This window comes from Crotalus tigris, unplaced genomic scaffold (genome assembly GCF_016545835.1).
Source record: "Crotalus tigris isolate CLP2741 ecotype Arizona unplaced genomic scaffold, ASM1654583v1 scf7180000024361.1375286210:1436186, whole genome shotgun sequence".
NCBI classification, from domain to species: Eukaryota; Metazoa; Chordata; class Lepidosauria; order Squamata; family Viperidae; genus Crotalus; species Crotalus tigris.
This window is the reverse complement of record NW_024100529.1, coordinates 824,160-851,149: the sequence shown is the minus strand read 5'-3', so window position 1 is coordinate 851,149 and position 26,990 is coordinate 824,160. Positions and strand designations below refer to the sequence as shown.

General features: G+C 48.1%; 1 protein-coding gene across 1 annotated transcript in view; it reads left to right on the top strand.

The window, feature by feature from the left end:
- Positions 1–26,990, top strand: part of DIS3L2 (DIS3 like 3'-5' exoribonuclease 2) — a 202,655-nt gene that overhangs the window by 138,064 nt on the left and 37,601 nt on the right. Inside the window, exons 14-15 of the mRNA XM_039327402.1 lie at positions 402–635; positions 23,563–23,642. Of these exons, the coding sequence (XP_039183336.1) occupies positions 402–635; positions 23,563–23,642 (314 nt within the window). The remainder of the gene's footprint in view (positions 1–401; positions 636–23,562; positions 23,643–26,990) is intronic.

Here is a 26,990-nt window from a genome sequence, read left to right as displayed (position 1 = left end):
CCTTTTACGACTTTTCTCGTCACAGTCCTTAAGTGAACCACTGCAGTTGTTAAGCCAGTAACCTGGCTGTTAAGTGAACCCGGCTTCCCCCATTGGCTTTGCTTGTTGGAAGGTCGCCAAAGGGAATCAGACGACCGCTGGGGACACTGCAATTGTCATAAATATGAGTCAGTGGCCAAGCGGCTGGATTTTGATCCTGTGACCGTGGGGATGCTGCGACGGGCGTTAAGTGGGAAAAGCGGTCCTAACTCTGTTTTTCCAGTGCCGTTGTAACTTTGAAAGGTCACCCAATGGATGGTTGTAAGTCAAGGACTACCTGTACTAACTTAACAACTGTAGTGATTCACTTAACAACGGTGACGTGTTTCTCCTTGATGTTCTTTCTCAACTTGACGTTCCAGATCCTCGAGGAATGGTTTGGACGGACCGTGATTCAGTCCTGCGTGAAGCTCAGCTATGATCACGCTCAGAGCATGATTGAGGATCCAGGACGGGTGTTTGGGGCGGAGGAGTTGCCCCCCGTCTCCCCCCGCCACACCGTGGCTGAGGTGCACCAAGCCGTCCTCAGCCTCCACGAGATTGCCAGGCAGCTGCGTCAACAGCGCTTCACGGACGGGGCTCTCCGCTTGGATCAGGTTAGCTGAACCCGATCGAGTAGCGGTACAAGGATTGTTGCTTAATTAAGGTTCAGTTAAGAAAATTCACATTTATGGAATTCTGGAAAATCACACCTGGAGAAAATAAATATGGGCTACATCTGTGGTGAGATTCAACCAGTTCGCACCAGTTCGGCAGAACTGGTAGTTAAATTTTGTTGACTTCAGAGAACCGGCTGAATGTACACTGCTCCCGGAAGTCTGTTCTAGGCCTTGGAGGCCAGGAGGAGGCCTCCCAGACCTAGACCGGCTCGTCAGAAGTGCATGGATGCCACTTCCGGAAGTCCATTCTAGGCCTCAGAGGCCAGAAGGAGGCCTCCAGGCCTAGAATGGCTCGCCGGAAGTGCATGGATGCCACTTCCGGAAGTCTGTTCTAGGCCTCGGAAGCCAGGAGGAGGCCTCCCAGGCCTAGAACGGCTCGCCGGAAGTGCATGGATGCCACTTCCAGAAGTCTGTTCTAGGCCTCGGAAGCCAGGAGGAGGCCTCCCAGACTTAGACCGGCTCACCGGAAGTGCACGGATGCCACTTCTGGAAGTCCGTTCTAGGTCTTGGAGGCCAGGAGGAGGCCTCCCAGACCTAGACCGGCTTGCCGGAAGTGCATGGATGCCACTTCTGGAAGTCCGTTCTAGGCCTCAGAGGCCAGAAGGAGGCCTCCCAGGCCTAGACTGGCTCGTCAGAAGTGCATGGATGCCACTTCCGGAAGTCTGTTCTAGGCCTCGGAAGCCAGGAGGAGGCCTCCCAGGCCTAGAACGGCTCGCCGGAAGTGCATGGATGCCACTTCCAGAAGTCTGTTCTAGGTCTCGGAGGCCTGGAGGAGGCCTCCCAGACCTAGAATGGCTTGCCGGAAGTGCATGGATGCTACTTCCGGAAGTCCGTTCTAGGCCTCAGAGGCCCAAGCCTGCATCCATGCAGAGAACTGGTTGTTCAGGTATTTGAAACCCACCACTGGGCTACATACTTTTGAAGACACCACGGGTAGTGTTCACTGTTGGACTATGTGTTTCTCAACCTTGGGCACTTTAAGACAGGTGGACTTCAACTCCCAGAATTCCCCAGCCAGCTATGCCATGCTCTGGAATTCTGGGAGTTGAAGTCCACCTGTCTTAAAGTGGTCAAGTGTTATGGTTCCGGCTAATGAAACACTTCAAAGAACTTCCAGGCATATTTTCCTAAAAGTCATTTATTGTTACAAAATGTCGGCACAGGCATAACGGAAGTATGCCAAGATCTAAATTCTCTTCCCCTGAGCAATTAAATTATCAGCATGTTCCCTCCCTAAATTAGCTGTCATATATCACCTTATCCAATTAGTGTGAAGGTCAAAGGTTTCCTTCCTCTCTCTTTCCCGGGCTTTTCCCTCGACCCTCTTCTGCTCTGCATTAACTCTAAAAATACTAGACATTTCTGCATATTGTCAAAGCAAGAATATACAGTATTTGCAGCGTTGACATCAAGATTGAGAAACACTGAATTAGTCTAAGGGGACTTAAACATGGCATTAAGAGGTTCCAGTATATTTACTACCAAAGCTCAGAATAGCAGAATAAGAGTTGGAAGGGATCTTAGAGGTCTTCTAGTCGAACCCTCTGCTCAAGCAGGAGAACCTATGTCATTTCAGACAAATGGGTGTCGAATCTTTTCTTAAAAACCTCCAGTGTTGGAGCACCCACAATGTCCATTATCATAAACTAACAGAATAGCAGAGTTGGAAGGGACCTTGGAGGTCTACTAGTCCAGCCCCCTGCTTAAGCAGGAAACCCTATATACTTTTTCAGACAAAGGGCTGTCCAGTCTCTCTTTGAAAACCTCCAGTGTTGGAGCATTCAGAGCTTCTGGAGGCAGGTTGTTCCACTGGTTAATTGTTCTCACTGTCAGGAAATTTCTCCTTAGTTCTGGATTGGTTTTCTCCTTGATTAGTTTCCATCCATTGCTTAATCAAAGCCACTTCCCACTTAAGTTTAAAACCCCAAAATGGTATCACAGCATATTTGAAAAGGCATCTAATTTTCTTGATCGTGTGAGTGCTGGTTTAAGAAGAGGGCACAGAGAAGGACTGGAAGGGGTCTTTGGGATGGGAGAAAATGGTGATCAGTGCTGGGAGGAGGAGGAGGAGGAGGAGGAGGAGGAGGAGGAGGAGGAGGAGGAGGAGGAGGAGGTGATTGACGACCGTGGGGCCTTTGGTGCTCTCTGAGCTGGGTTGTTTTCTGGCAGACGTTTCATTACCCAACTAGACAACATTATCAGTGCTGGGAGGAGGAGGAATGCAAAGTAGCAAAAGGACAGCTTGAGAGCAGAGTCCAGCGCTACTGGCATGCTTAGCTGAGGAATTCTGGGAGTTGAAGTCCACCAGTCATAAAAGGGCCAAGTTTGAAGACTCCCGTCTTAAATCTAACAAACAAAATGGAGGCTGGCTGAGGAATTCTGGGAACTGAAGTCCACAAGTCATCAAAGGGCCACGTTTGAAGGCCCCCGTCTTAAATCTAACAAACAAAATGGAGGCTGGCTGAGGAATTCTGGGAGTTGAAGTCCACAAGTCATCAAAGGGCCAAGTTTGAAGACCCCCGTCTTAAATCTAACAAACAAAATGGAGGCTGGCTGAGGAATTCTGGGAGTTGCAGTCCACAAGTCATCAAAGGGCCAAGTTTGAAGGCCCCCGTCTTAAATCTAACAAACAAAATGGAGGCTGGCTGAGGAATTCTGGGAGTTGCAGTCCACAAGTCATCAAAGGGCCAAGTTGGAAGACCCTTGACTTAACAACTACCTTGCGCAGGAACAGAAATCTGGGGTTCAATTGTGGTCGTAAGTCGAGGGCTCCCTGTACTACAAGGGTCTCAAGGAAGCCCTAGTTTGGTCAGCAGGCAGCCACTACCTCGCTTAGCCACAGAAATTGTGGCCGTTAAGTCAAGGATTGCCTGTGCTGCTAACTTTCTCCGGGATAATGGATAAATCTGATTTATGCAGAAGGAAGGGCCTGCTTTTTGAGGAAGGGCATTAGCCGGAAAACCTTCTCCACTTGCCTCAAGCATCGAAGACGTTGGGGTGGGAAAACCGCCCCAATGCCAAACTTCAATTTCTTCTCTTTTGTGTACTGTCTTCATTCCAACCTTGGGTTAGTCCCGGATGGTTTTTTTTTGGGGGGGGGGGGCTCCTGGGATTTGATGGATGAAATCCCTGCAAAGCCGGCTGGCCGTGTGAAAACGGAGGCCGCTTGAAAAGAGAGCAATCCGTCAGATTGGCAAGCAGAGCTAACTGGGGTAATTAATCTTTATGGATGTGTTTTTTGTTATTGTTGTGACGAGGTGGGTAAGCGTCTTGTTGAGGTCTTGTTGAGGCCACCGATCCAATTTCGCTGCCTGGGAACTCTCCGTTCTCCATTTTTCATCTTGCAAGGAAGCGGTTCCTGCGGTTTTAGAGTAGAATAGAGCTGGAAGGGACCTTGGAGGTCTTCTAGTCCACCCTCCATTTCAGACAAGTGGCTGTCCAGTCTCTTCTTAAAAACCTCCAGTGAGCGCCTACGATTTCTGGTGGCAAGCTGTTCCACTGGTTAATTGTCCTCACTGTCTGGAAGTTTCTCCTTAATTCCAGGTTGCTTCTCTCCTTGATTAGTTTTTCCATCCGTTGTTTCTTGTCTTGCCTTCTGGTGCTTTGGAAAAGAAGTTGACCCCCTCCTCTTTGTGGGAGCCCCTCAAATGCTGGAAGACTGCTGTCATGTCACCCTCCCCATTCCTTCTTTTCATTAAACTAGACATACCCAATTCCTGCAAGCCTTCTTCATATGTTTTCGTCTCCGGGCCTTTGATCGTCTTCGTTTCTCTTCTCTGCACTTTTTCCAAAGTCTCAACCTCTTTTTCAGTGGTTCTCAACCTGTGGGTCGGGACCCCATTTGGGGTCAAACGACCATTTCACGGGGGTCGCCAAACAACGCAGTCCACCATTTTTTTCCCCCTTTTCCTTAGCTGTGCTACTCCTTTTTATTCTATTGGCTTTTGAAAGCCAATAGAAGAGACTCTCTTGAATAGAGTCTAATTCTATTGACTTTCCAAAGCCAATAGGAATTGTCCAGGCTGTCTCTGCCCTGCTGAGCCCGCCAAAAGTCCCATTCTGCAAACGGTGCTGCACCAGTTGAGTAGTCCTCGACTTACAACCGGTTGAGTAGTCCTCGACTTACAACCGGTTGGGGGTCGCGGCATTAAAAAGGTTGAGAACCACTGCTCTTTTTGGTAACGTGGGGACCAAAACTCGATGCAGTATTCCAGGTGTGGCCTTACTAAGGCTTTATAAAGCGGTACGAATGCTCCCATGCTTGTGTGAAAAAGAGGCAGTTACTGAGAGACTATCCTGGCGAAATAATGGCCATCGGATAACCAACCGTTGGAAAGGACCGAGCATCTGAAGTCATATATTTACCATGGCAGCTTGCGGTCCTTGCAAACTGCCAGTAAAAATATTTACTTCCAAGCCGATGCCTCAGCCAAGCCTCTGAAGGGCTCAAGACCTTTTAGTGAGGTGGATTAAATAAGAGATGTGAGTGGTTGTGTGTCCCCATCGGCAGTGACAGCACTGCAAAGCAGAGGGATCGGAAGGTGTCCTTAAAACCACCGACAAAAGCCCAACGAAAGCTGCGAGCCGTCAAGACAAAATACATACACATTTAATGCCTCTTAATGACATCTTATTCCTTTCCCCCAATATTCTCAAAGCATGAAAACAAGGGCTTGCAAACTTCTAGAATAAGCTGGCAGGAGTAGTCGACACCCCAGAAGACAAGCTCAGCATCCAAAAGGAGGAGGTGATTGACGAGTGTGCGGTCCTTGGTGCTCTCCGAGCTGGGTTGTTTTCTAGCAGACGTTTTATTACCCAGCTAGGCAACATTATCAGTGCTGAGAGGAGGAGGAGGAAGAGGAGGAAGAGGAGGAGGTGATTGATGAGTGTGGGGTCCTTGGCGCTCTCCAAGCTGGGTTGTTTTCTAGCAGACGTTTTATTACCCAGCTAGGCAACATTATCAGTGCTGGGAGGAGGAGCAGGAAGAGGAGGAAGAGGAGGAGGTGATTGATGAGTGTGGGGTCCTTGGCGCTCTCCAAGCTGGGTTGTACTCTGGCAGACGTTTCATTACCCAACTAGGTAACATTATCAGTGCTGGAAGGAGGAGGAGGAGGAGGAGGAGGAGGAGGAGGAGGAGGAGGTGATTGACGAGTGTGGGGCCCTTGGTGCTCTCTGAGCTGGGTTGTTTTCTAGCAGACATTTCATTACCCAACTAGGCAACATTATCAGTACTGGGAGGAGGAGGAGGAGGAGGAGGAGGAGGAGGAGGAGGAGGAGGAGGAGGAGGAGGAGGAGGAGGAGGAGGAGGAGGAGGAGGAGATTGACGAGTGTTGGGCCCTTGGTGCTCTCTGAGCTTGGTTGCTTTTTAGCAGACGTTTCATTACCCAACTAGGCAACATCATCAGTATTGGTGAGTGTGGGTTTTGCTCCCTATTTATATATACCGTAGTAGTTTGTCCTGCCAGAGCTGGTGGAAGTGTGGCTTCCTCAATAGTTCCTTGATTAGGGTATTTCTTTCGGCTCGGATGCTTGTCTGCTGCAGGGTGAAGGCTGCAGGGCAAGCTGCTGTATATTGAAAAGGAGAAAAACCCCACACCCCACACTCACTTGCACTGCTGAGGTTACCTAGCTGGGCATCGAAACGTCTGCCAGAAAACAAGCAAGCTCAGAGAGCACCAAGGGCCCCCACGATCGTCTGCTTCTTCCTCGTCTTCCCAAAGCTCTCTTCCTTCTGTTACTGATGATGTTACCTAGCTGGGTAATGAAATGTCTGCAAGAAAACGCCAAGGTTAAAAGAGTACCCAGGGATCATCTCCTCCTCCTCCTCCTCTCCCTCCCCCTCCCCCTCCCTCTCCTCCTCCTCCTCCTTTCCAGAAACCCCTCTCCCTTATAGCGCTGATGATGTTACCTAGTTGGGTAATGAAATGTCTGCAAGAAAACAATCAAACTCAGAGAGCATCAAGGACTCCATAGTCCTTTTCCTTTTTTCTCCTCCTCCTCCTCCTCCTCCTCCTCCTCCTCCTCCTCCTCCTCCTCCTCCTCCTCCTCCTCCTCCTCCCCATTCCACAAACCTCATCCCTTCTAGCACTGATGACATTGCCTATTGTGGTCATGAAACGTCTGCAAGAAAACAACCACCTCGGAGAGCACCACGGACCCCCTCAGGGGCAACAATTCCTGGCCTCTTTGGTTTTCACCCACCATGGGAAGGCTCCCTTTATCCCGATCCAGGTACACCCCAGGACTAAGGTGTGAGGCATTAATCCACCTATTTTAACTGGCCAAGGTTGAGAAAAACGGCATTTAGCCATTCAGGTAGGCAATTCCAAGCTGCCCGGATCCATCTCCTCTCCATAGCGAATCAATAGGAATAGAATAGGAAACATCTAAATGCAAGAACTTTAATCTTGCTCTTGATCTTTCACCCTGCTTAACTGGAACCCGGCTCCCACAGCTAACGGCTGATGCGGGAGCAACCAAAATGCTAAATGCTGGGTTCCCCCCCCCCCAGCAGATAAAGACGTAAGGTGCCTTTCCAGATGCATGCCGAGAGAGAGAGAGAGAGAGAGAGAGAGAGAGAGAGAGAGAGAGAGAGAGAGAGAGAGAGAGAGAGAGAGAGAGAGAGAGAGAGAGAGCTCTTTTAATCCTTCATTTCTCTCCCCAGTCCCGTTGTAGCCATGGTGTCTAAGTTGCCGGCCCCTATTGTTTTCCATTCGTTCCAGCAGCCGGGCATGTGAAAAAACCCTCCCAGCCAATCTGTCCCTTTTGCAAGATTGATTTCAGCAAGAATTCTTTTTTCTTTCTTTCTTTCTTGGGGGATTGATTTGGGAGTTAATGGGGGGGCGGTGGGGGGTTTCATTCTGGGAAGCCAGACAAAGCCCAGCCAGCTTGAATGGCGAGGAGAAAGAACGGTGGCTGAAAGAAAGAAAGAAAGAAAGAAAGAAAAAAAAAACATTCCTCTGAAGTTTGCAGAAGAGTTCAGCTCGCCTTGGAGACTTTGTTCGGCTGCCGTATCTGGAGAATTGATGATGGGCTACGTGGTGATTGGCTTCACGGCTTTTAGTCGGAGCAGCGTTCCAGTATCTCAGGGGCTGCCCCAAAGAAGAGGGACTCAAGCTATTCTTCAAAGCCCCTGAAGGCAGGACAAGAAGCAACGGATGGAAACTCATCAAGGAGAGAAGCAACCTGGAACTAAGGAGAAACTTCCTGACAGTTAGAACAATTAACCAGTGGAACAACCTGCTTCCAGAAGCGATGAATGCTCCAACACTGGAGGTTTTTAAGAAGAGACTGGACAGCCATTTGTCTGAAATCGTATAGGGTCTCCTGCCTGAGCGGGGGGTTGGACTAGATGACCTCCAAGATCCCTTCCAACTATTATTATTATTATTATCATCATTATCATCATCATTATCATCATCATCTGGGACCCTGTTAGGATGCCCAGGCTTCTGTAAAAATAACCCTCCAGGGAATTTCCCGGATTTAGCTGGAGTGGAAAACCATTTCTTTAGAGCAGGGGTCTTCAAACTTGGCCCTTTTAGGACTTGTGGACTTCAACTCCCAGAATTCCTCAGCCAGCCTCCATTTTGTGTGTTAGATTTAAGTCAGGGGTCTTCAAACCTGGCCCTTTTAGGACTTGTGGACTTCAACTCCCAGAATTCCTCAGCCAGGCAGGTTTTGTCTTTGTTGTGTATGTGTCGCTTGTGTTGGTTGCATAGGACCCAGCAGATCCCGGGGAGGGGGCACAGGGCTGTTCCTGGGAGAGAGCCATCAATTAATCAGAATAGAGCTGGAAGGGACCTTGGAGATCTTCTAGTCCAGCCCCTGGCTGGCTGAGGAATTCTGGGAGTTGAAGTCCACAAGTCTTAAAAGTTGCCAGCTTTGAAGGCCCCCTGGGCTAGACAAGATCTGAAGCTTCTTGCAATCAACCACAGAAGGAGGAGCCCGCCCCCCCTTTTCCAAGCCAGCTTTGGTGGCCAATTCTGATGACCCCCTTGCCTCTCCAGATGCACCTGAGCCTTCCCTTGCAGCTTGGATGTTTACAATCCTGGGCTGTCCCCCCCCCCACAGCTGTTTCAATTCTCCTTTGTCACCTAAGATATTGGATCAAGGGCCATCCGGTCTTCCAAGAAATTAATTCCTGCAAGCAACAGCCGGCCAATTAACCTCTCCTTTTTCGAGCTGTTGTTGTTGAGTGAAACAAACCAGGGTCCCGACTTAAGCTGCCGCGCGGCGAAGGCTCGCCTCTTGCATTCTTTTCCCTGCCAGTAAAAAAGGGCGCGCCGAACGGGCCCGTCATTGTGAGATTCGGATAAAACACGTGCAGCTCTTGTTTTGTTAAGGTTCCCGCTTGCAGCTCGGGATTGTGTTTGTCGGGGACAAGGATCTGCAGGGACCTCGTTGTGATTGGGACAAACTCGGCTCAAAGCAGACAACAATAAAGCCATTTGTCATCTAATAAAAAACTCAGAAGAACATTTGGTGAAGTTTGACAGGTGGGATTTTCCTTTCTGGAGTCGGTGCTGCTCGGTGTTGGCTGGTTGAGTCAACAAGGACACCCATAATAATAATAATGATGATGATGATGATGAAGAAGAAGAAAAAGAAAAAGAAGAAGAAGAAGAAGAAGAAGAAGTAGTAGTAGTAGTAGTAGTAGTAGTAGTAGTAGTAGTAGTAGTAGTAGTTGGAAGAGACCTTGGAGGTCATCTAGTCCAACCCCCTGCTCAGGCAGGAAACCCTATACCATTTTGGACAAATGGCTGTCCAGTCTCTTAAAAACTTCCAGTGTTGGAGCATTTACTACTTCTGGAGGCAGGTGGTTCCACTGGTTAATTGTTCTCACTGTCAGGAAGTTTCTCCTTAGTTCCAGGTTGCTTCTCTCCTTGGTTAGTTTCCATCCATTGCTTCTTGTCCGGCCTTCAGGCGCTTTGGAGAATAGCTTGACTCCCTCTTCTTTGGGGCAGCCCTTCACATACGGGAAGACTGATATCATGTCAATCAATCAATCAGTATAGAGCTGGAGGGGACCTTGGAGATCTTCTAGTCCACTCCCCTGCTCAAGCAGATCTTATACCATGCTCTTTTATGACTCGTGGACTTCAACTCCCAGAATTCCTGAGCCAGCCACGCTGAGGGGAAAGGGAGAGGTTTCCAAGCTGAGCCATGCTGGCTCAGGAATTCTGGGAGTTGAAGTCCACGAGTCATGAAGGGGCCATAGTTCCCCCATGCTGGCTCAGGAATTCTGGGAGTTGAAGTCCATGAGTCCTAAAAGAGCCCAGGTTGCCTACCCCTCGCCTATACCATTTCAGACAAATGGCTGTCCAGTCTCTTCTTAAAAACCTCCAGTGTTGGAGCATTCACCGCTTCTGGAGGCAGGTGGTTCCACTGGTTAATTGTTCTGTCAGGAACTTTCTCCTTAGTTCCAGGTTGCTTCTCTCCTTGATTAGTGTCCATCTGTTGCTTCTTGTTCAGCCTTCAGGGGCTTGGGGAGAAGAGGTTGACCCTCCCCCCCCCCGTCTTCTTTGTGATCCGATTCTCAAATATTGGGAGAATGCCATCATGTCACCCGTCCCAAAAGGCGCCTTTTTCAAAAGGTGACTGGACTTCCTTTCTTTTTTACTTGAAGATCTTTCGCTACTCATCCAAGAAGCTTCTTCAGTTCGGGCAGAACGGTGGAGAACTGAGGATGCTTTCTGGAGGAGTAGCGAAACGTCTTCAAGTAGGAACAGAGGAAGTCCAGTTGCCTTTTGAAAAAGGCAGCTTCGGGACAACCCTGACCTGGACGACTGAGAATATATGTCACCCCAGATCCTTCTTTCCAGCAGACTAGACTGACTCATCCTGGGCTAATCTCGGCTTCTTCTGAATGCCGGCTTCCTTGCCCTGACTAGACCAGGGGTAGGCAACCTCGGCTCTTTTATGACTCGTGGACTTCAACTCCCAGAATTCCTGTCAGCATGGGGGAATTATGGCCCCTTCATGACTCGTGGATTTCAACTCCCAGAATTCTTCAGCCAGCATGGGGGAAACTATGGTCCTTTCATGACTCGTGGACTTCAACTCCCAGAATTCCTGAGCCAGCGTGGGGGAACTATGGCCCCTTCATGACTCGTGGACTTCAACTCCCAGAATTCCTGAGCCAGCGTGGGGGAACTATGGCCCCTTCATGACTCATGGACTTCAACTCCCAGAATTCCTGAGCCAGCGTGGGGGAACTATGGCCCCTTCATGACTCGCGGACTTCAACTCCCAGAATTCCTCAGCCAGCATGGCTCAGCTTGGAAACCTTTCCCTTTCCCCTCAGCATGGCTGGCTCAGGAATTCTGGGAGTTGAAGTCCACGAGTCATAAAAGAGCCAAGGTTGCCTACCCCTGGAATAGACCAACCTCATCCTGGGCTAATCTCAGCTCATTATGAATGCCGGCTTCCTTGTCCTGACTAGACCAATCTCATCCTGGGCTAATCTCAGCTCCTTCTGAATGCTGGCTTCCTTGCCCCGACTACTAGACCAACCTCATCCTGGGCTAATCTCAGTTCTTTCTGAATGCCGGCTTCCTTGCCCTGACTAGACCAAACTCATCCTGGGCTAATCTCAGATCCTTCTGAAAGCCAGCTTCCTTGCCCTGACTCCTGTGGATCTTCCTCCCTCCCTTCCACCCTGGTTTGTCAGTGGCTCCTTCCCACCTAGAATGTCAGATCTTTTGAAAGCGGCCGTGTCAGTGATGGATGAGGCTCTCTCCTTCTTTTCTCCAGTTCTTTCTTTCTTCAAAGGCACATTTCAATTAGGACCGCAGGCAGGCTGGCAGCATTGAAAAGTCGAGGGGCCACAGGGGACGATGCTTGGGGCTCTCTGCTGTCAGAGCCCCCCCCCACTTTCCGGGGACTCTACCCACTGGGCCATGTGCTGATGGGGAACGGTGCCTCCAGGAAACGCCTCAGGCTGGTTTCGTAGCGTGGTCCAAGCCTCCAGAATTCTGGGCCGGGCAACTCCAGCCCCTTTTCCAATCCGGTGGACTTCAAATCCCAGAATTCCTCACCCAGAACATACGGCTGCCCAACCTCTTCTGAAGAATGCCCAGTGATGGAGCACCCACCACTTCTGAAGGCAAGTCGTTCCACTGATGAATTGTCAGGAAATTCCTCTTTAGTTCCAGGTTGCTTCTCTCTCCTTGATGAGTTTCCATCCGTTGCTTCTTGTCCTGCCTTCAGGCGCTTTGGAGAACAGGTGGACCCCTTCTTTTTAGTGGCAGCCCCTCAATTATTGGAAGACTGCCATCATGTCATCCCCTAGTCCTTCTTTCCCTTAGACTAGACCAGGGATAGGCAACCTTGGCTCTTTTATGACTCATGAGCCATAAAAGAGCCGGGGTTGCCTACCCCTGGACTAGACATACCTATTGGGCAAGACCTGGCTTGGAGGCAGCGACTGTGAGAGGGACCTTGGAGTCCTGTTGGACGTTCACTTGACTGTGAGCCAGCCGTGTGCAGCAGCAACCAAAAAAGCTAACACAATCCTGGGTTGTATAAGGCATAGAATCAAGATCACGTGATTAGGGGACTGGAGGCTAAAGCATATAAGGAAAGGCTGCTGGAATTGGGGATGTCTAGTTTAATGAAGAGAAGGACCAGGGGGGACATGATAGCAGGGTTCCAGTATCTCAGGGGCTGCCCCAAAGAAGAGGGAGTCAAGCTATTCTCCAAAACAACCAAAGGCAGGACAAGAAGCAATGAATGGAAACTAATCAAGGAGAGAAGCAACCTGGAACTAAGGAGAAACTTCCTGACAGTGAGAACAATTAACCAGTGGAACAACCTGCCTCCAGAAGCGGTGAATGCTCCAACACTGGAAGTTTTCAAGAACAGACTGGACAGCCCTTTGTCTGAAATGGTATAGGGTTTCCTGCCTAAGCAGGGGGTTGGACTAGATGACCTCCAAGGTCCCTTCCAACGTTACTATTATCATTATTAGTACCGCTTTATAAAACCCTAGTGGGACCACACCTGGAATACTGCAGCCAATTTTGGTCATCACGTCACGAAAAAGATGTGGAGAGCTTGGAAAAACTTCAGAGAAGAGCAACTAAGATGATCCAAGGCCTGGAGACCAAAACATACGAAGAACGGCTGCGGGACTTGGGTTTGGCCCGTCTAAAGAAAAGAAGAAACAGGAGTGACTTGATAGCAGCGTTCCAGTATCTGAGGGGCTGCCATAAAGAGGAAGAGGTCATGTTATTCTCCAAATAACAGAGGGAAGGATGAGAAACAATAGTTGGAAACTGATCAAAGAGAGAAGCAATCTGGAATTAAGGAGAAAGTTCCTAACCGTGAAGACAATTAACCAGTGGAACAGCTTGCCACCAGAAACCGTGGGCACTCCATCACTGGAAGTTTTTAAAAAGAGACTGGACAATCATCTGTCTGAAATGGTATAGGTCCTCCTGCTTGAGCGGGGGGGGGCTGGACTAGAAGACCTCCAAGGTCCCTTCCAGATCCTATCCTATCCTATCCTATTTTAAGCAAAAGGAGAACTCCAGAGGAGAACTAAGTGGGACCAGAGGCCGCCCAAGGAATTAACCAGCAACCATCGGAAAAGCTCCAGGAAGGCCCGGTGCCAGCCTGGAACTCGAACCCCCAAGAGACGAGCTTCTGCTTTGCCTAGATGACCTAATAAATAATCTCTCCTCTGGCTGACGCTCAGCGTGTGTGGCTGCTGCCGGTTTTCCATCTGGATTCCTCCCCTCCCACTCCTTTGTAGTGGTGGAGATGGGGCAGGTGACGTCAAAGTTCCTTGACTCGCAAGGGCCTTGACAAGCACAATTATTTTGAAGAAAAGAAAAGAGAGAGAGAGAGAGAGAGAGAGAGAGAGAGAGAGAGAGAGAGAGAGAGAGAGAGAGAGAAGAGGGAGAGAAAAAAAAATTGGCACAAAACGCCCTGCGGATCCCACCGCTGAACCGTGACGGCTGCCGCTGAAACGGCTGTTCTGATTAAATCAAAGAGGAGGTTAGAAAAGGAATCAAATCTTTGCCCCGAGGGGAAACCCCCAAGTTCACCCCATAGAAAAAAAAAGTCAGGATTTGATGATCCGAAGTCTATTCGGAGCCAAACCTCTTCCCCCCCCCATCCTCCATCGGCCTTTTCTTCCAAACGTTGGACTGGAGTTCCAATCGTCCCCGGCCAACACAGAGCTAGCCAAAGCCCATCTCCCTCCCACGCATCCAGAGCGTGTCGATTTGGACAAAGTCAATCTGAAATTAATTTCTTTGCACACACACACACACACACACACACACACACACACGCACGCACACACACACACACACGCACACTCCCCTCCACGGTCTTCCTCCGGCCAATTTTTGGGGAACCGAACGTAACCAAAACTAAATTAAACCGAAAAAAGATGTCAGAGCATCAAAGCCACTTGGAGAGAAACCCTGCTGGCTCACAACAAGCCCCCCCCCCACCATGCTCCCCCCTTCCCCGGTACCGTCCCGTATTTTTAGCTTGCGGCTCACCCACCCCCTCCTCTCCTCCCCCCCCCCCAGGCCACAAAAAGTGGGAAACCTGCCTTGGAAAACGCGCTCCAGCCAAGACGCTAAGGACTTTGGAAGGGGAAGCCCGTGCCAAGCTTTGATGGGATTGATTGGGCTGCACCCACTTTGCACCCAGCTCCCTTTTGTGCCAGCGTGCACTGTGTTTGTGTGTGGGGTGGGTGTACACACACAAACACACACGCACAAATGCAAAACCTATGTCCCTGAGTTCTCGGGGATGCTCGGAGTTGGAAGGCTTTTAGGAAAGAGAGGCTTATATTTCTGTCAAAAGGTGGAAAACGTTCCTCCAGGCTGCCCCGCGCCAAGGTTACCGTGACAGAGCACGCCTGGGCTTTTGGGAAGCGGGCTTTTGACTGAAAGGGTCAGATGGAAAACAGGGCCGGAGAGGGATGGTTTTAATTTAAAAAGCGAAGGAGTCAGCAACAGCACGGAGGCAAACTTGACATCCAGAGATGCCTTGTCAGGGAGCAGACCCCGGGCCTGGATCTCCACGTTCGGGCTGCGGGTTCCCAAACTCCGAAGATCCTTGCTTGTCTTCTGCTCGGGCGCCAGGCCAGCCTGGACCCACCGAGGAAGCGTTTGCCCTGTGATTGTTGGCTGGCTTGCTATAGATGCCTGCGTTGACTTATTCGATTGATCCTGGCTTTTATTCTTTTTATAAGTCACTCAAGGGGGTGAACGTAGATATAGCTGCGCCTTCCTCCTCCTCTTGTTCCTCGGAACGACCACCCTGTGAGGTGGGTTGGGCTGAGGGAGGGGGACTGGCCCAAAGTCACCCAGCTGGTTTTCGTGCCTAAGGCGGGACTAGAACTCAGCGTCTCTTGGTGATTGGCCCAGCTGGCTTTCTTGTCTAAGAACTCCGGACTAGAACTCACCGTCTCCTGGTGAGTGGCCCAAAATCACCCAGCCGGCTTTCCTTTCCAAGGCAGGACTAGAACTCACCGTCTCCTGGTGATTGGCCCAAAGTCACCCACTTGGCATTTCTGCCTAAGGCGGGATTAGAACTCACTGTAATCTGGGAGTTGAAGTCCACAAGTCATCAAAGGGCCAAGTTTGAAGACCCCTGTCTTAAATCTAACAAACAAAATGGAGGCTGGCTGAGGAATTCTGGGGGCTGAAGTCCACAAGTCATCAAAGAGCCAAGTCTGAAGACCCCTGTCTTAAATCTAACAAACAAAATGGAGGCTGGCTGAGGAATTCTGGGAGCTGAAGTCCACAAGTCATCAAAGGACCAAGTTTGAAGACCCCTGTCTTAAATCTAACAAACAAAATGGAGGCTGGCTGAGGAATTCTGGGAGTTGAGGTCCACAAGTCATCAAAGGGCCAAGTTTGAAGACCCCTGTCTTAAATCTAACAAACAAAATGGAGGCTGGCTGAGGAATTCTGGGAGTTGAAGTCCACAAGTCATCAAAGGGCCGGGTTTGAAGACTCCCTGGGCTAGGTGGACAGGAGCTGGAGCAAGGAACAGGAGCTCACCCCATTGCGTAGCTCTTGGATCTCAAACCCGAGCTGTCAGCTTTGTAGCAAACAAACTCCGTGTCTTTAACCACTGAACCATCGTGCCCCTTGTGGTAGTCTGTGGGAGCCAAAAACCAACTAACACATACTATTAGAAAGCTTAAACTTTCGTGAACCACAGCTGGCTACTTCAGAGATTGCTATGGCTCATGAATTGTTGGGGTTTTTTTTTGTTTGTTTATTTAACTAGTAGGGTTGTCCATCTCCAACACCTTACCACGCAGCTAAAAAAAATAATGAAAAACACAAATGAAAACAGCAGGCTAAATTTGTAAAGTCAAGTGCTTGGCACACGCTGAAAGTCAACTTTCTTGACTTTTTACGCTGGAAGAAGCCTTAAAATAATTGTCAGCTGTCGCTGAGCCTGTGCATAAAAATTGCAAAAAAAAAACCCCACAAAAAAAGCCAACAAACCAGTTTCATAATACAATTTGTTTTTACCCCGCACCGTTCATTTTTCACGACGTTTGTGCAGGCTGGAGCTGGGTCACAGTGAATAAAAATTCCCACTGCTGCGAATTCTCGCGCTGCGTGGCGTGCCGAGTTCAAAAAGCGATGTTTATTTTTGTTTTTATTTTATTTTTTTACAGATATGATCTCTTGCAGAACCCTGGGCTTCTGTGAAACCCTAGTTGAGAAAGGCTGCTGTAGAGCAGGGGTCCCCAATCTTTGCAGCTAAGCGGGGGGGGGGGGGGGACGAAATTGGGCCACACGAGTGCCAGGCCGGCGTGCACAGCTGAACTCACACAAGCAGCGGGCCGGCATGCACGCCGTTCCACACGCAGCTCAACTGCAAGTGTGTGCATGTATGTGCGTGCTGGCCCGCCGCATAGGAATCGAGTTCTATTCCATTCTATTCCTTATTCTATTCCATTCCATTCCATTCCATTCCATATTTTCTATTCTATTCTATTCTATTCTATTCTATTCTATTCTATTCTATTCTATTCTATTCTATTCTATTCTATTCTATTCCATTCTATTCCATTCCATATTTTCTATTCTATTCTATTCTATTCTATTCTATTCTATTCTATTCTATTCTATTCTATTCTATTCTATTCTATTCTATTCTATTCCATTCCATACCATTCCATTCCATACCATTCCATTAGCGAAACATTTTCAGACAAAAGCCAACGACCTTTGGAATAACGCTTAGGAATCGGCACAATACCTCCTGTTGAAAAATTATTTTAAGGGTGGGCTGGATTAGAATGGAATGGAATGGAATGGAATGGAATGGAATAGAATAGAATAGAATAGAATAGAATAGAATAGAATAGAATAGAATAGAATAGAATAGAATAGAATAGAATCTTGGAATGGAATAGAATAGAATAGAATCTTGGAATGGAATGGAATGGAATAGAATAGAATAGAATAGAATAGAATAGAATAGAATAGAATAGAATAGAATAGAATAGAATAGAATAGAATCTTGGAATAGAATAGAATGGAATGGAATGGAATAGAATAGAATAGAATATAGAATGGAACGGAATGGAACGGAACAGAACAGAATAGAGAAAATATGAAATGGAATGGAATGGAAGGGAATGGAATGGAATGGAATAGAATAGAATAGAATAGAATAGAATAGAATAGAATAGAATAGAATAGAATCTTGGAATGGAATAGAATAGAATAGAATAGAATAGAATAGAATAGAATAGAATAGAATAGAATAGAATAGAATCTTGGAATAGAATAGAATAGAATAGAATAGAATAGAATAGAATAGAATAGAATAGAACAGGAGCTGGAAGGGACCTTGGAGGTCTTCTAGTCCAGCCCCCTGCTCAGGCAGGAGACCCTATCCCCAGTGGTGGGATTCAGCCAGTTCGTACCACTTCGGCAGAACCAGTAGCTAATTTTTGATTGCCCAGGCCCAGAATGGACTTCCGGAAGTGGCATCCACACAGAGAACTGGTTGTTCACCTATCTGAATCCCACCACTGCCTATACCATTTCAGACAAATGGTTGTCCAATCTCCTCTTAAAAACCTCCTGGCACTAAGGTGGCCTTGGATTTCCTGCCTAAAGCAGGACTAGAATTCACAGCGTCCTGGTGACTGGCCCAAAGTCACCCAGCTGGATTTCGTACCTAAGGTGGGACTAGAACTCACCATCTCCTGGTGATTGGCCCAAAGTCACCCAGCAGGCTTTTACGCCTAAGGCAAGGCTAGAACTCACGATCTCCTGGTGTTTGGCCCAAAGTCATGCAGTCCGCTTCTATACCAAAGGTGGGACTAGAATTCATTGTTTCCTAGTGATTGGCCCAAAATCACCCAGCTGGCTTTCACGCCTAAGACAGGACTAGAACTTCCGTCTTCTGGTGATTGGCCCAAATTCACTCAGCCAGCTTTCCTAGCTAAAGCGGGACTAGAACTCACCGTCGACCACTTCCGAGCCACGTATATCTTAACCACTAGACCCAGGCTAGGCAACCTTGGCTCTTTTGACTCGTGGACTTCAACTCCCAGAATTCCTGAGCCAGCATGGGGGAACTATGGCCCCTTCATGACTCGTGGACTTCAACTCCCAGAATTCCTCAGGCAGCATGGGGGAACTATGGCCCCCTCATGACTTGTGGACTTCAACTCCCAGAATTCCTCAGGCAGCAAGGGGGAACTATGGCCCCCTCATGACTTGTGGACTTCAACTCCCAGAATTCCTGAGCCAGTCATGCTGAGGGGAAAGGGAGAGGTTTCCAAGCTGAGCCATCTTGGCTCAGGAATTCTGGGAGTCATAAAAGAGCCATGGTTGCCTACCCCTGCACTAGACCAAACGGTCTCTCTGTTATTTATTTACTTATTATTTACATTGTGGAAATTTTAGCATTTTCTCTCTGGCCGAAACCTGACGAGCACCCTGTTAGTGATCCCAGGGTTTGCATGTCTCTCTCTCTCTCTCTGTGTGTGTGTGTGTGTTGTTGTTGTTGTTGTTGTTGTTGTTGTTAACGTACATCCCAGGCTGAATCCCATTTCGATCTGTCCCTTGCCTTTTGCTTCGAGCTCCCCATTGTCTCGCTTTCCGAAGCGATGTCCTGCCGAGTTGCTCAAGAATTGGCACAGCATCTAATGAGGCGCCACGGTGGGGGGGGGGGCTGCCTCAAATGCCAGCCGATGGCAAAGCCGCTTAATCAAGCTGTTGCTCTTTAATAGCCGGTTAATTTCACTCTTGCATTTTTCTCCTGGCCTCAGAAGGAAGAATCTGTTTGCAAAGAATGCCAGCCTCTCTCTCTCTCTCTCTCTTTTTTCCTCTCCCTCTCTTTTTTTTTTCTCTCTCTCTCTCTCTGTCATGGTCCTTTGTCCGTAAAAGGTCAGCTGCCTCCCCATCCACCTCGGGCTCCCGGCAGGTGGACTTCACGGGACCCCGGTTTCATTAACACCCTACAGACTCAATTAACACCCCCCCCCCTTTCGTCTTCTCCCAGGCAGACAATGCAACTCAGCTTTTTCTCAAGTTTCTCACCGAAAGTGGATGCCGTATTCCAAGCGTGCTCTTCCTGAGGCATTACCGCTTTATAAGGCCTGGGTAAGGCCATGCGTGGATTACTGCATCCAGTTTTGGGCCCCACTGTGTGAAAATGACTCCAGAAAAGAGGGCGGAGAAGAGCAATGGAGAGGATTGGGGGGGCTGGAGGCTAAAGCATAGGAAGAACACATGAAGAATCTCCATGAAGAGTCTCCGTCATCCAGGTCATGCTTTTTTCAAGAGGCAACGGGACTTTCTTGTTTTTCCTTGAAGATGTCCCGTTTCTCATCCCAGTTCAGTTACAGGAATTAGGGATGTCTAGTCTGCTGAAAACAAGAACTAGGGGGGACATGATAGCTGTGTTCCAATATCTCAGGGGCTGCCCCAAAGAAGAGGGAGTCAAGCTGTTCTCCAAAGCGTCTGAAGGCAGGACAAGAAGCAACGGATGGAAACTCATCAAGGAGAGAAGCAACCTAGAACTAAGGAGAAACTTCCTGACAGTTAGAACAATTAACCAGTGGAACAACCTGCCTCCAGAAGCAGTGAATGCTCCAACACTGGAAGTTTTTAAGAAGAGACTGGACAGCCCTTTGTCTGAAATGGTATAGGGTCTCCTGCCTGAGCAGGGGGTTGGACTAGAAGACCTTCAAGGTCCCTTCCAACTCTGTTATTCTGTTAAGGACTAGGGGTGACATGAGAGCAGTCTTCCTATATTGGAGGGGCTGCCCCAAAGAAGAAGGGGGTCCACCTCTTCTCCAAAGCGCCTGAAGGCAGGACAAGAAGCAACGGATGGAAACTGATCAAGGAGAGAAGCAACCTAGAACTAAGGAGGAATTTCCCGACAGTGAGAACAATTAAAAAAGAGTACAGAGAAGAGCAACAAAGATGATCAGGGGACTGGAGGCTAACACATATAAGGAACAGTTGCTAGAATTGGGTATGTCCAGTTTAATGAAGAGAAGGACGAGGGGGGACATGATAGCAGAGTTCCTGTATCTCAGGGGCTGCCCCAAAGAAGAGGGAGTCAAGCTCTTCTCCAAAGCTCCTGAAGGCAGGACAAGAAGCAACGGATGGAAACTCATCAAGGAGAGAAACCTGGAACTAAGGAGAAACTTCCTAACAGTGAGGACAATTGATCAGTGGAACAACCTGCCTCCAGAAGTTGTGGATGTTCCCACACTGGAGGTTTTTAAGAAGAGACTGGAAAGCCATGTGTCTGAAATGGTGTAGGGTTTCCTGCTTGAGTAGGGGGTTGGACTAGATCAGTGGTTCTTAACCTTTTTGAATGAATCGCCCCCTTGAGCCAATGAGGAAGTTGTCATCGCCCCCTCCCTCAACATAACCTCTCAATCACAACATAGGAAATAATTCTTCAATTTATGCGAACACTTTTTTTTGTTTTCTTTAAAATTGTCATAAGGACATATCGATGCAAATAATTTATTTCCAGTCTTTTCCCCATATCTCAACTGTGAAAAATTTTGATGCCACCCATCACTTTATTCCCAAACTTTGTGATACATGTATATTTTATTATTATCTTATTTATTCAAGACACTTAAATGTAATGACCACTGAAAACAAAATTCAATTGTAAGAAAGTGAAATGCCCGAAAAGAAAAACAGTAAACATTTAATGATTGAATTACAAGTGAAATTTAAGACGCAAAAAGAAATATAAAAAGGGTAGAGGCTGCTGCGCAACGTGCAGGAAGATAAGCAATGCATATTCACATATGTACGGCGTTCTGTGCTGAAGCTAGATGGAGGAACATTTGAAAACACAATTCAATCCACTAATCGCGAGTGATCTGATGTTTTTGTACAACAGATATGCAGCAATTCACTGTATGAAAAGTATCAAAAGTGTCCCCAAAACCTCTCGCTCCATCGCCCCCATATCGCCCTCTTTTTGATCCTTCGCCCCCCGTCGCCCCTTTTTATTCCATTGCCCCCCTGAAAAATGAAATCGCCCCCTGGGGGGTGATATCGCCCAGGTTAAGAATCACTGGACTAGATGACCTCCAAGGCGCCTCCCCATTCTCTTATTCACAGCTTCCGTATCATTGGAGTCCTCCCCTCTTTAGAGCAGCATTCCCAACCTTGTGCCATCCCCTTCCCTGCCTTGCTTTCTCCCTCCCGCAAACCCTCTGCCTGGTGCCTACCATCCCTGATTGCAGCTGAACATCCTGGCATCCCATTGTTGAGCATGTTCCCCAGCTGGGCAAGGAGTCTGGAATGCAGCAAAGCATCATTTGACACACCAGGCTGCCAATGTACACACTTCCCCTTTTGACACGACAGTGGGGAAGAGTGCATCATCACCGCTCTTTATGCAGATGTGCGGTCTGGAATTGTCCAGGCTGATCCCTGCTCACCGGGCGGGTGGGGGGAAGGATTTTATTCAGCATGGAAAAAAGATTTCTTGCCCGGAGCTGTTTTATCTGGGCTTCCTCTCGGCTGCCCTCCCTCCTTCCCACCCCCCAAAAAAAATTCCCATGTGTCTTCTCCATTTTCCCTGTTTCATTGTTGGGACGAATTCCCTGCAGCCATTGGGTGAATTCTCTCTGGTCTAGTGAAAAGAAGGATCTGTTGTAAAGCAGTTGAGTAAGTACTCATGTAGTTTGGGACAGGACAGGACCAGGGGTGACATTCCAATATTGGAGGGGCTGCCCCAAAGAAGGGGGGGGCACCTCTTCTCCAAAGCGCCTGAAGGCAGGACAAGAAGCAACGGATGGAAACTAACCAAGGAGAGAAGCAACCTGGAACTAAGGAGGAATTTCCTGGCAGTGAGAACAGTTAATCTGTGGGACGACCTGCCACCAGAAGTTGTGGGTGCTCCATCACTGGAGGTTTTTTAAGAAGAGATTGGACAACCATTTGTCTGAAATGGGTATAGGGTTTCCTGCCTGAGCAGGATTAATTGTTCTCACTATTAGGAAATTTCTCCTCAGTTCCAGGTTGTTTCTCTCTTTCATTACTTTCCATCTGTTGCTTCTTGTCCTGCCTTCAGGGGCTTTGGAGAATAGGTTGACCCCCCTCTTCTCTGTGGCAGCCCCTCAGATATATTGGGAAACTGCTATCATGTCTGCCCTAGTCCTTATTGTTAGACCAGACATACCCAGTTAGAACACAGGGAATAGAATAATGGATTGGGAGGGACCTTGGAGGTCTTCTAGTCCAACCCCTTGCTCAAGCAGGAGACCCTATACCAGGGGTAGGCAACCTTGGCTCTTTTATGACTCGTGGACTTCAGCTCCCAGAATTCCTGAGCCAGCATGGCTAGCTCAGGAATTCTGGGAGTTGAAGTCCATGAGTCATAAAAGAGCCACGGTTGCCTACCACGGCCCTATATCATTTCAGACAAATGGCTGTCCAGTCTCTTCTTAAAAACTTCCAGTGTTGGAGCATTCACTGCTTCTGGAGGCAGGCTGTTCCACCAATTAATTGTTCTAATTGTCAGGAAGTTTCTCCTTAGTTCTAGGTTGCTTCTCTCCTTGATGAATTTCCATCCGTTGCTTCTTGTCCTGCCTTCAGGCGCTTTGGAGAAGAGCTTGACTCCCTCTTCTTTGGGGCAGCCCCTGAGATACTGCAACACTGCTATCACGTCACCCCTCGTCCTTCTTTTCTCTAGCCTATCCATCTCCAATTCACTGGGTCTTCCCCCCCCCCTCATAAAACTAGACAATTTCTAACAATCAGAAAATGAAAGAAGCCTGTGATATATCCAGTTCCTGCAACCGTTCCTCATATGTTTTTATCTCTACTAAGCCTTTACTAGCCTTCTTTGCTAGATCTTCAGGGATGAATGTTGCTTTCCATCAGCAATTGTAAGGCAGGGAGAGCCCAGTTCATTCATCTAGGGCAAGGTGGATATGTGGGTGGTGAGTTTGTGTCTCTCTCTGTGTGTATTTGTGTGTGTGTGTGTGTGTGTGTGTGTGTGTGTCTCTTTCTGTGTGTGTGTGTGTGTGTGTGTGTGTGTGTGTGTGTCTGTAGGGGGAAACGGTCCTGACCTGTGCCATTTGAGAAGAACCACAAACACTTTCTCTTAACAAAAAAGAGTGGAAAAAACTAGCATTTTCCCTTACAGGCCATGTGATTCCTTCTTGAGGTTTGGAAAGGGGGTTGATATTCCAGCCTTTGATGGTTGCGTGTCATTTTGGGGGGGGGGGGAGGCTGGTTGCTCCCATCAGCTTTTCCCGGTAGGTGCTGCTGCTGCTGTCCTGGAGAATATTGCCTAAATGTGGTTTTTCTTTTCTTTCTCCCCCCCCCCTCTCTTTTTCCTTCCTTCCCTTCTCTTTCTCCTGCAGATGAAACTCTCATTTACTTTGGACAAGGAGACCGGGATGCCCCAAGGCTGCTACAGCTATCAGTACCGGGACAGCAACAAGTAAGAGAGGGGTTAACAGAGGGATAGCATCAAGATCACGTGACGTGTTAATACCACTTTACAAGGCCTTGGTAAGGCCACACTTGGAATCCAGCATCCAGTTTTGGTCACCACGATGTAAAAAAGAGGTTGAGACTCTAGAAAGAGTGCAGAGAAGAGCAATAAAGATGATTAGGGGACTGGAGGCTAAAACATATAAGGAACGGTTGCTGGAATCAGGTATGTCCAGTTTAATGAAGAGAAGGACCAGGGGTGACATGATAGCAGCCTTCCAGTATCTCAGGGGCTGCCACAAAGAAGAGGGAGTCAAGCTATTCTCCAAAGCACCTGAAGGCAGGACAAGAAGCAAAGGATGGAAACTCATCAAGGAGAGAAACAACTTAGAACTAAGGAGAAACTTCCTGACAGTGAGAACTATTAACCAGTGGAACAACCTGCCTCCAGAAGCGGTGAACGCTCCAACACTGGAGGTTTTTAAGAAGAGACTGGCCAGCCATTTGTCTGAAATGGTATAGGGTTTCCTGCCTGAGCAGGAGGTTGGACTAGATGACCTCCAAGGACCCTTCCAGCTCTGTTAAAGGGCTGCATATTGTTCCTTTGCAAGGAACGCATTGGGCATCCCCTTCTTCCCACACCCTTGTGTGGAAGGAATGGGTGTGATTGGAAGTCTCTGACCCCAAAGGGAAGTGACACTTTTGTGTTTGTAACAAAAGTTTAGATCCCCTGAACAGGATGGTTTTCTTGCAGATGTTTCATTACCAGTGCACGGACGAAGTTACCTAACTGGGTCATGAAATGTCTGCAAAGAGACCCACCGAAGCTCAGAGAGCACCAAAGACCCCATAGTGCTCCTCCTCCTCCTCCTCCTCTTGTTCTCTTCCAGCACTGATGATATTCCCTAGTTGGGTCATGAAACGTCTGTAGAAAAACAACCAAGCTCAGAGAGAACCAAGGACCCCACAGTCGTCGTCGTCCTCCTCCTCCTCCTCCTCCTCCTCCTCCTCCTCCTCCTCCCTCTTGCACTGATGTTGTTCCCTAGTTGGGTCATGAAACGTTTGCAAGAAAACAATCAAGCTCAGAGAGCACCAAGGACCCCATAGTTGTCGTCGTCCTCGTCGTCGTCCTCCTCCTCCTCATACCCCCCCCTCCTCCTCCTCCTTCCTCCCTGCAACCCCCACTCCCTTCTAGCCCTGATGATGTTACCTAGTTGAGTCATGAAACATCTGTAGGAAAACAACCAAGCTCAGAGAGCACCCAGGATCCCACAGTCCTCCCCCTCCTCCTCCATTTCAGACAAATGGTTGTCCAATCTTTTGTTTAAAACTTCCAGTGCTGCAGCATTCACAACCTCTGGAGGCAGGTTGTTCCACTGATTCATTTGTCCTCACTATCTGGAAGTTTCTCCTTAGTTCCGGGTTGCTTCTCTCCTTGATGAGTTTCCATCCGTTGCTTCTTGTCCTGCCTTCAGGCCAAGCTGCCTAGAGAACGGAAGGGCCTAGCCTTAGCTGCTATTTCTGATCCTGAATTCTTCACTAATTGAACTTGAGATAACTTTGATTGAACTGAGTTTCATCAGAATGGAAAAACAGTGCCTGGTTTAAAAACAGAAATGGGCATTTCCAGTCTGTAAGAGAGAAAATTGGGGGGGGGGGAAGGCACCCCAGTTTCTGAAAGTTTGCCCGCCTCATAGGAGAATCAGGGCTTCCTGGGAGATGAAGTCCACAAACCATAAAAGGGCCAAGTTTGAAGACCCCCTGATTAAAACCGTGTTTCTCAACCTCAGCCACTTTAAGAGGCATGGACTTCAACTCCCAGAATTCCCCAGCTGCCATAGTTAGACAGGGAATTCTGGGACCTGCAGTCCACAAATGCTGCTTGGAGAATTCTGGGAGTGGAAGTTTTCTACTCCTCTGAAAATTGCTGAGGTTGAAAAACAACTTGAGTGTTATACACGCTGCATCTTCTCGCATTCAAAAAAGGTGATTGGAAGCCGCAAGAATTTCTTAACGGCTCCATTGATGTGTGGCAACGGCAAGCAATTGCAAACAGGCAAACACGCACAGGCACACATACACATCCTGTTCCCGGCAGCTTTGTCCATTTGCCAAGATGTGGCCTGAAAGGGGGGGGGGGTGACAATTCAGGCTGCCCTCATTTAAGCGCATCAAGAAACAGTCACTTAGCAGGTCAAAAAGTTTAAAAACCCCTTTCATTAACAGAGAGACATTGCAAAGATGGACCCCGGTTTGCTCCTCCAGGGCCAAACAAAGGCCTTTTAATTCAGAGAAGGTGTCGGCCTCTAAGCTGCTTTGCTGCTGAAATAAATTTAATCTGGCGGCTGTCGCTGTTCCCAATTTGTCTTTTCTTTTTTCTTTTTTACACCTGTTCTGCTTTATTTATTGTGGAGCGTTTTTAGCGCAGTGTTTTTTCAACCTCAGCAATTTTAAGATGAGTAGAAAACTTCAACTCCCAGAATTCCCCAAGCAGCATTTGTGGACTGCAGGTCCCAGAATTCCCCATCTAGCTGTGCTGGCTGGGGAATTCTGGGAGTTGAAGTCCATGCCTCTTAAAGTGGCTGAGGTTGAGAAACACGGTTTTAATCAGGGGTCTTCAGCCCGCCTGGCTGAGGAATTCTGGGAGTTGAAGTCCACGAGTCATGAAGGGGCCACAGTTCCCCCATGCTGGCTGAGGAATTCTGGGAGTTGAAGTCCATGAGTCATAAAGGGGCCACAGTTCCCCCATGCTGGCTGAGGAATTCTGGGAGTTGAAGTCCACGAGTCATGAAGGGGCCACAGTTCCCCCATGCTGGCTCAGGAATTCTGGGTGTCGAAGCCCACAAGTCATAAAAGGGCCAAGTTTGAAGATTCCTGGTTTTAATGGAAAAAAAGGATGCAAATATAATGATTGACCACGATGAGGACGATGATGAAAAAGTCTATTCAAAATAATCTTGGCTTGTGTGAATGCCTTTTGGTTTGTTTTCCCTCTTTGTGCAGCAGACTTTCTAGGAAAGAGTGTATTTTCTGTGTATGGTCCTGTGGCAGGGGATCCACAGGGAAAGTGGTTAAAAAAGTCAAGATGGCTGCAACAGCTAAGCCAGAGAAGCTCCGCCCTTTTGTGATGGATATTAAAAAGGGGTGGAGCTTTCGTCACATATATCTAAAAACGGGATCAAAGTTTGTTAAATCTGAGACATTTGAAGTAACTGTATCAGTCAAATATATATATATATATACACACACACATACACACACACACACACACACACACATATATATATATATATATACACACACATATATATATATATACATTCATATATTATAAAATTTGGATTGCTAACAAAGA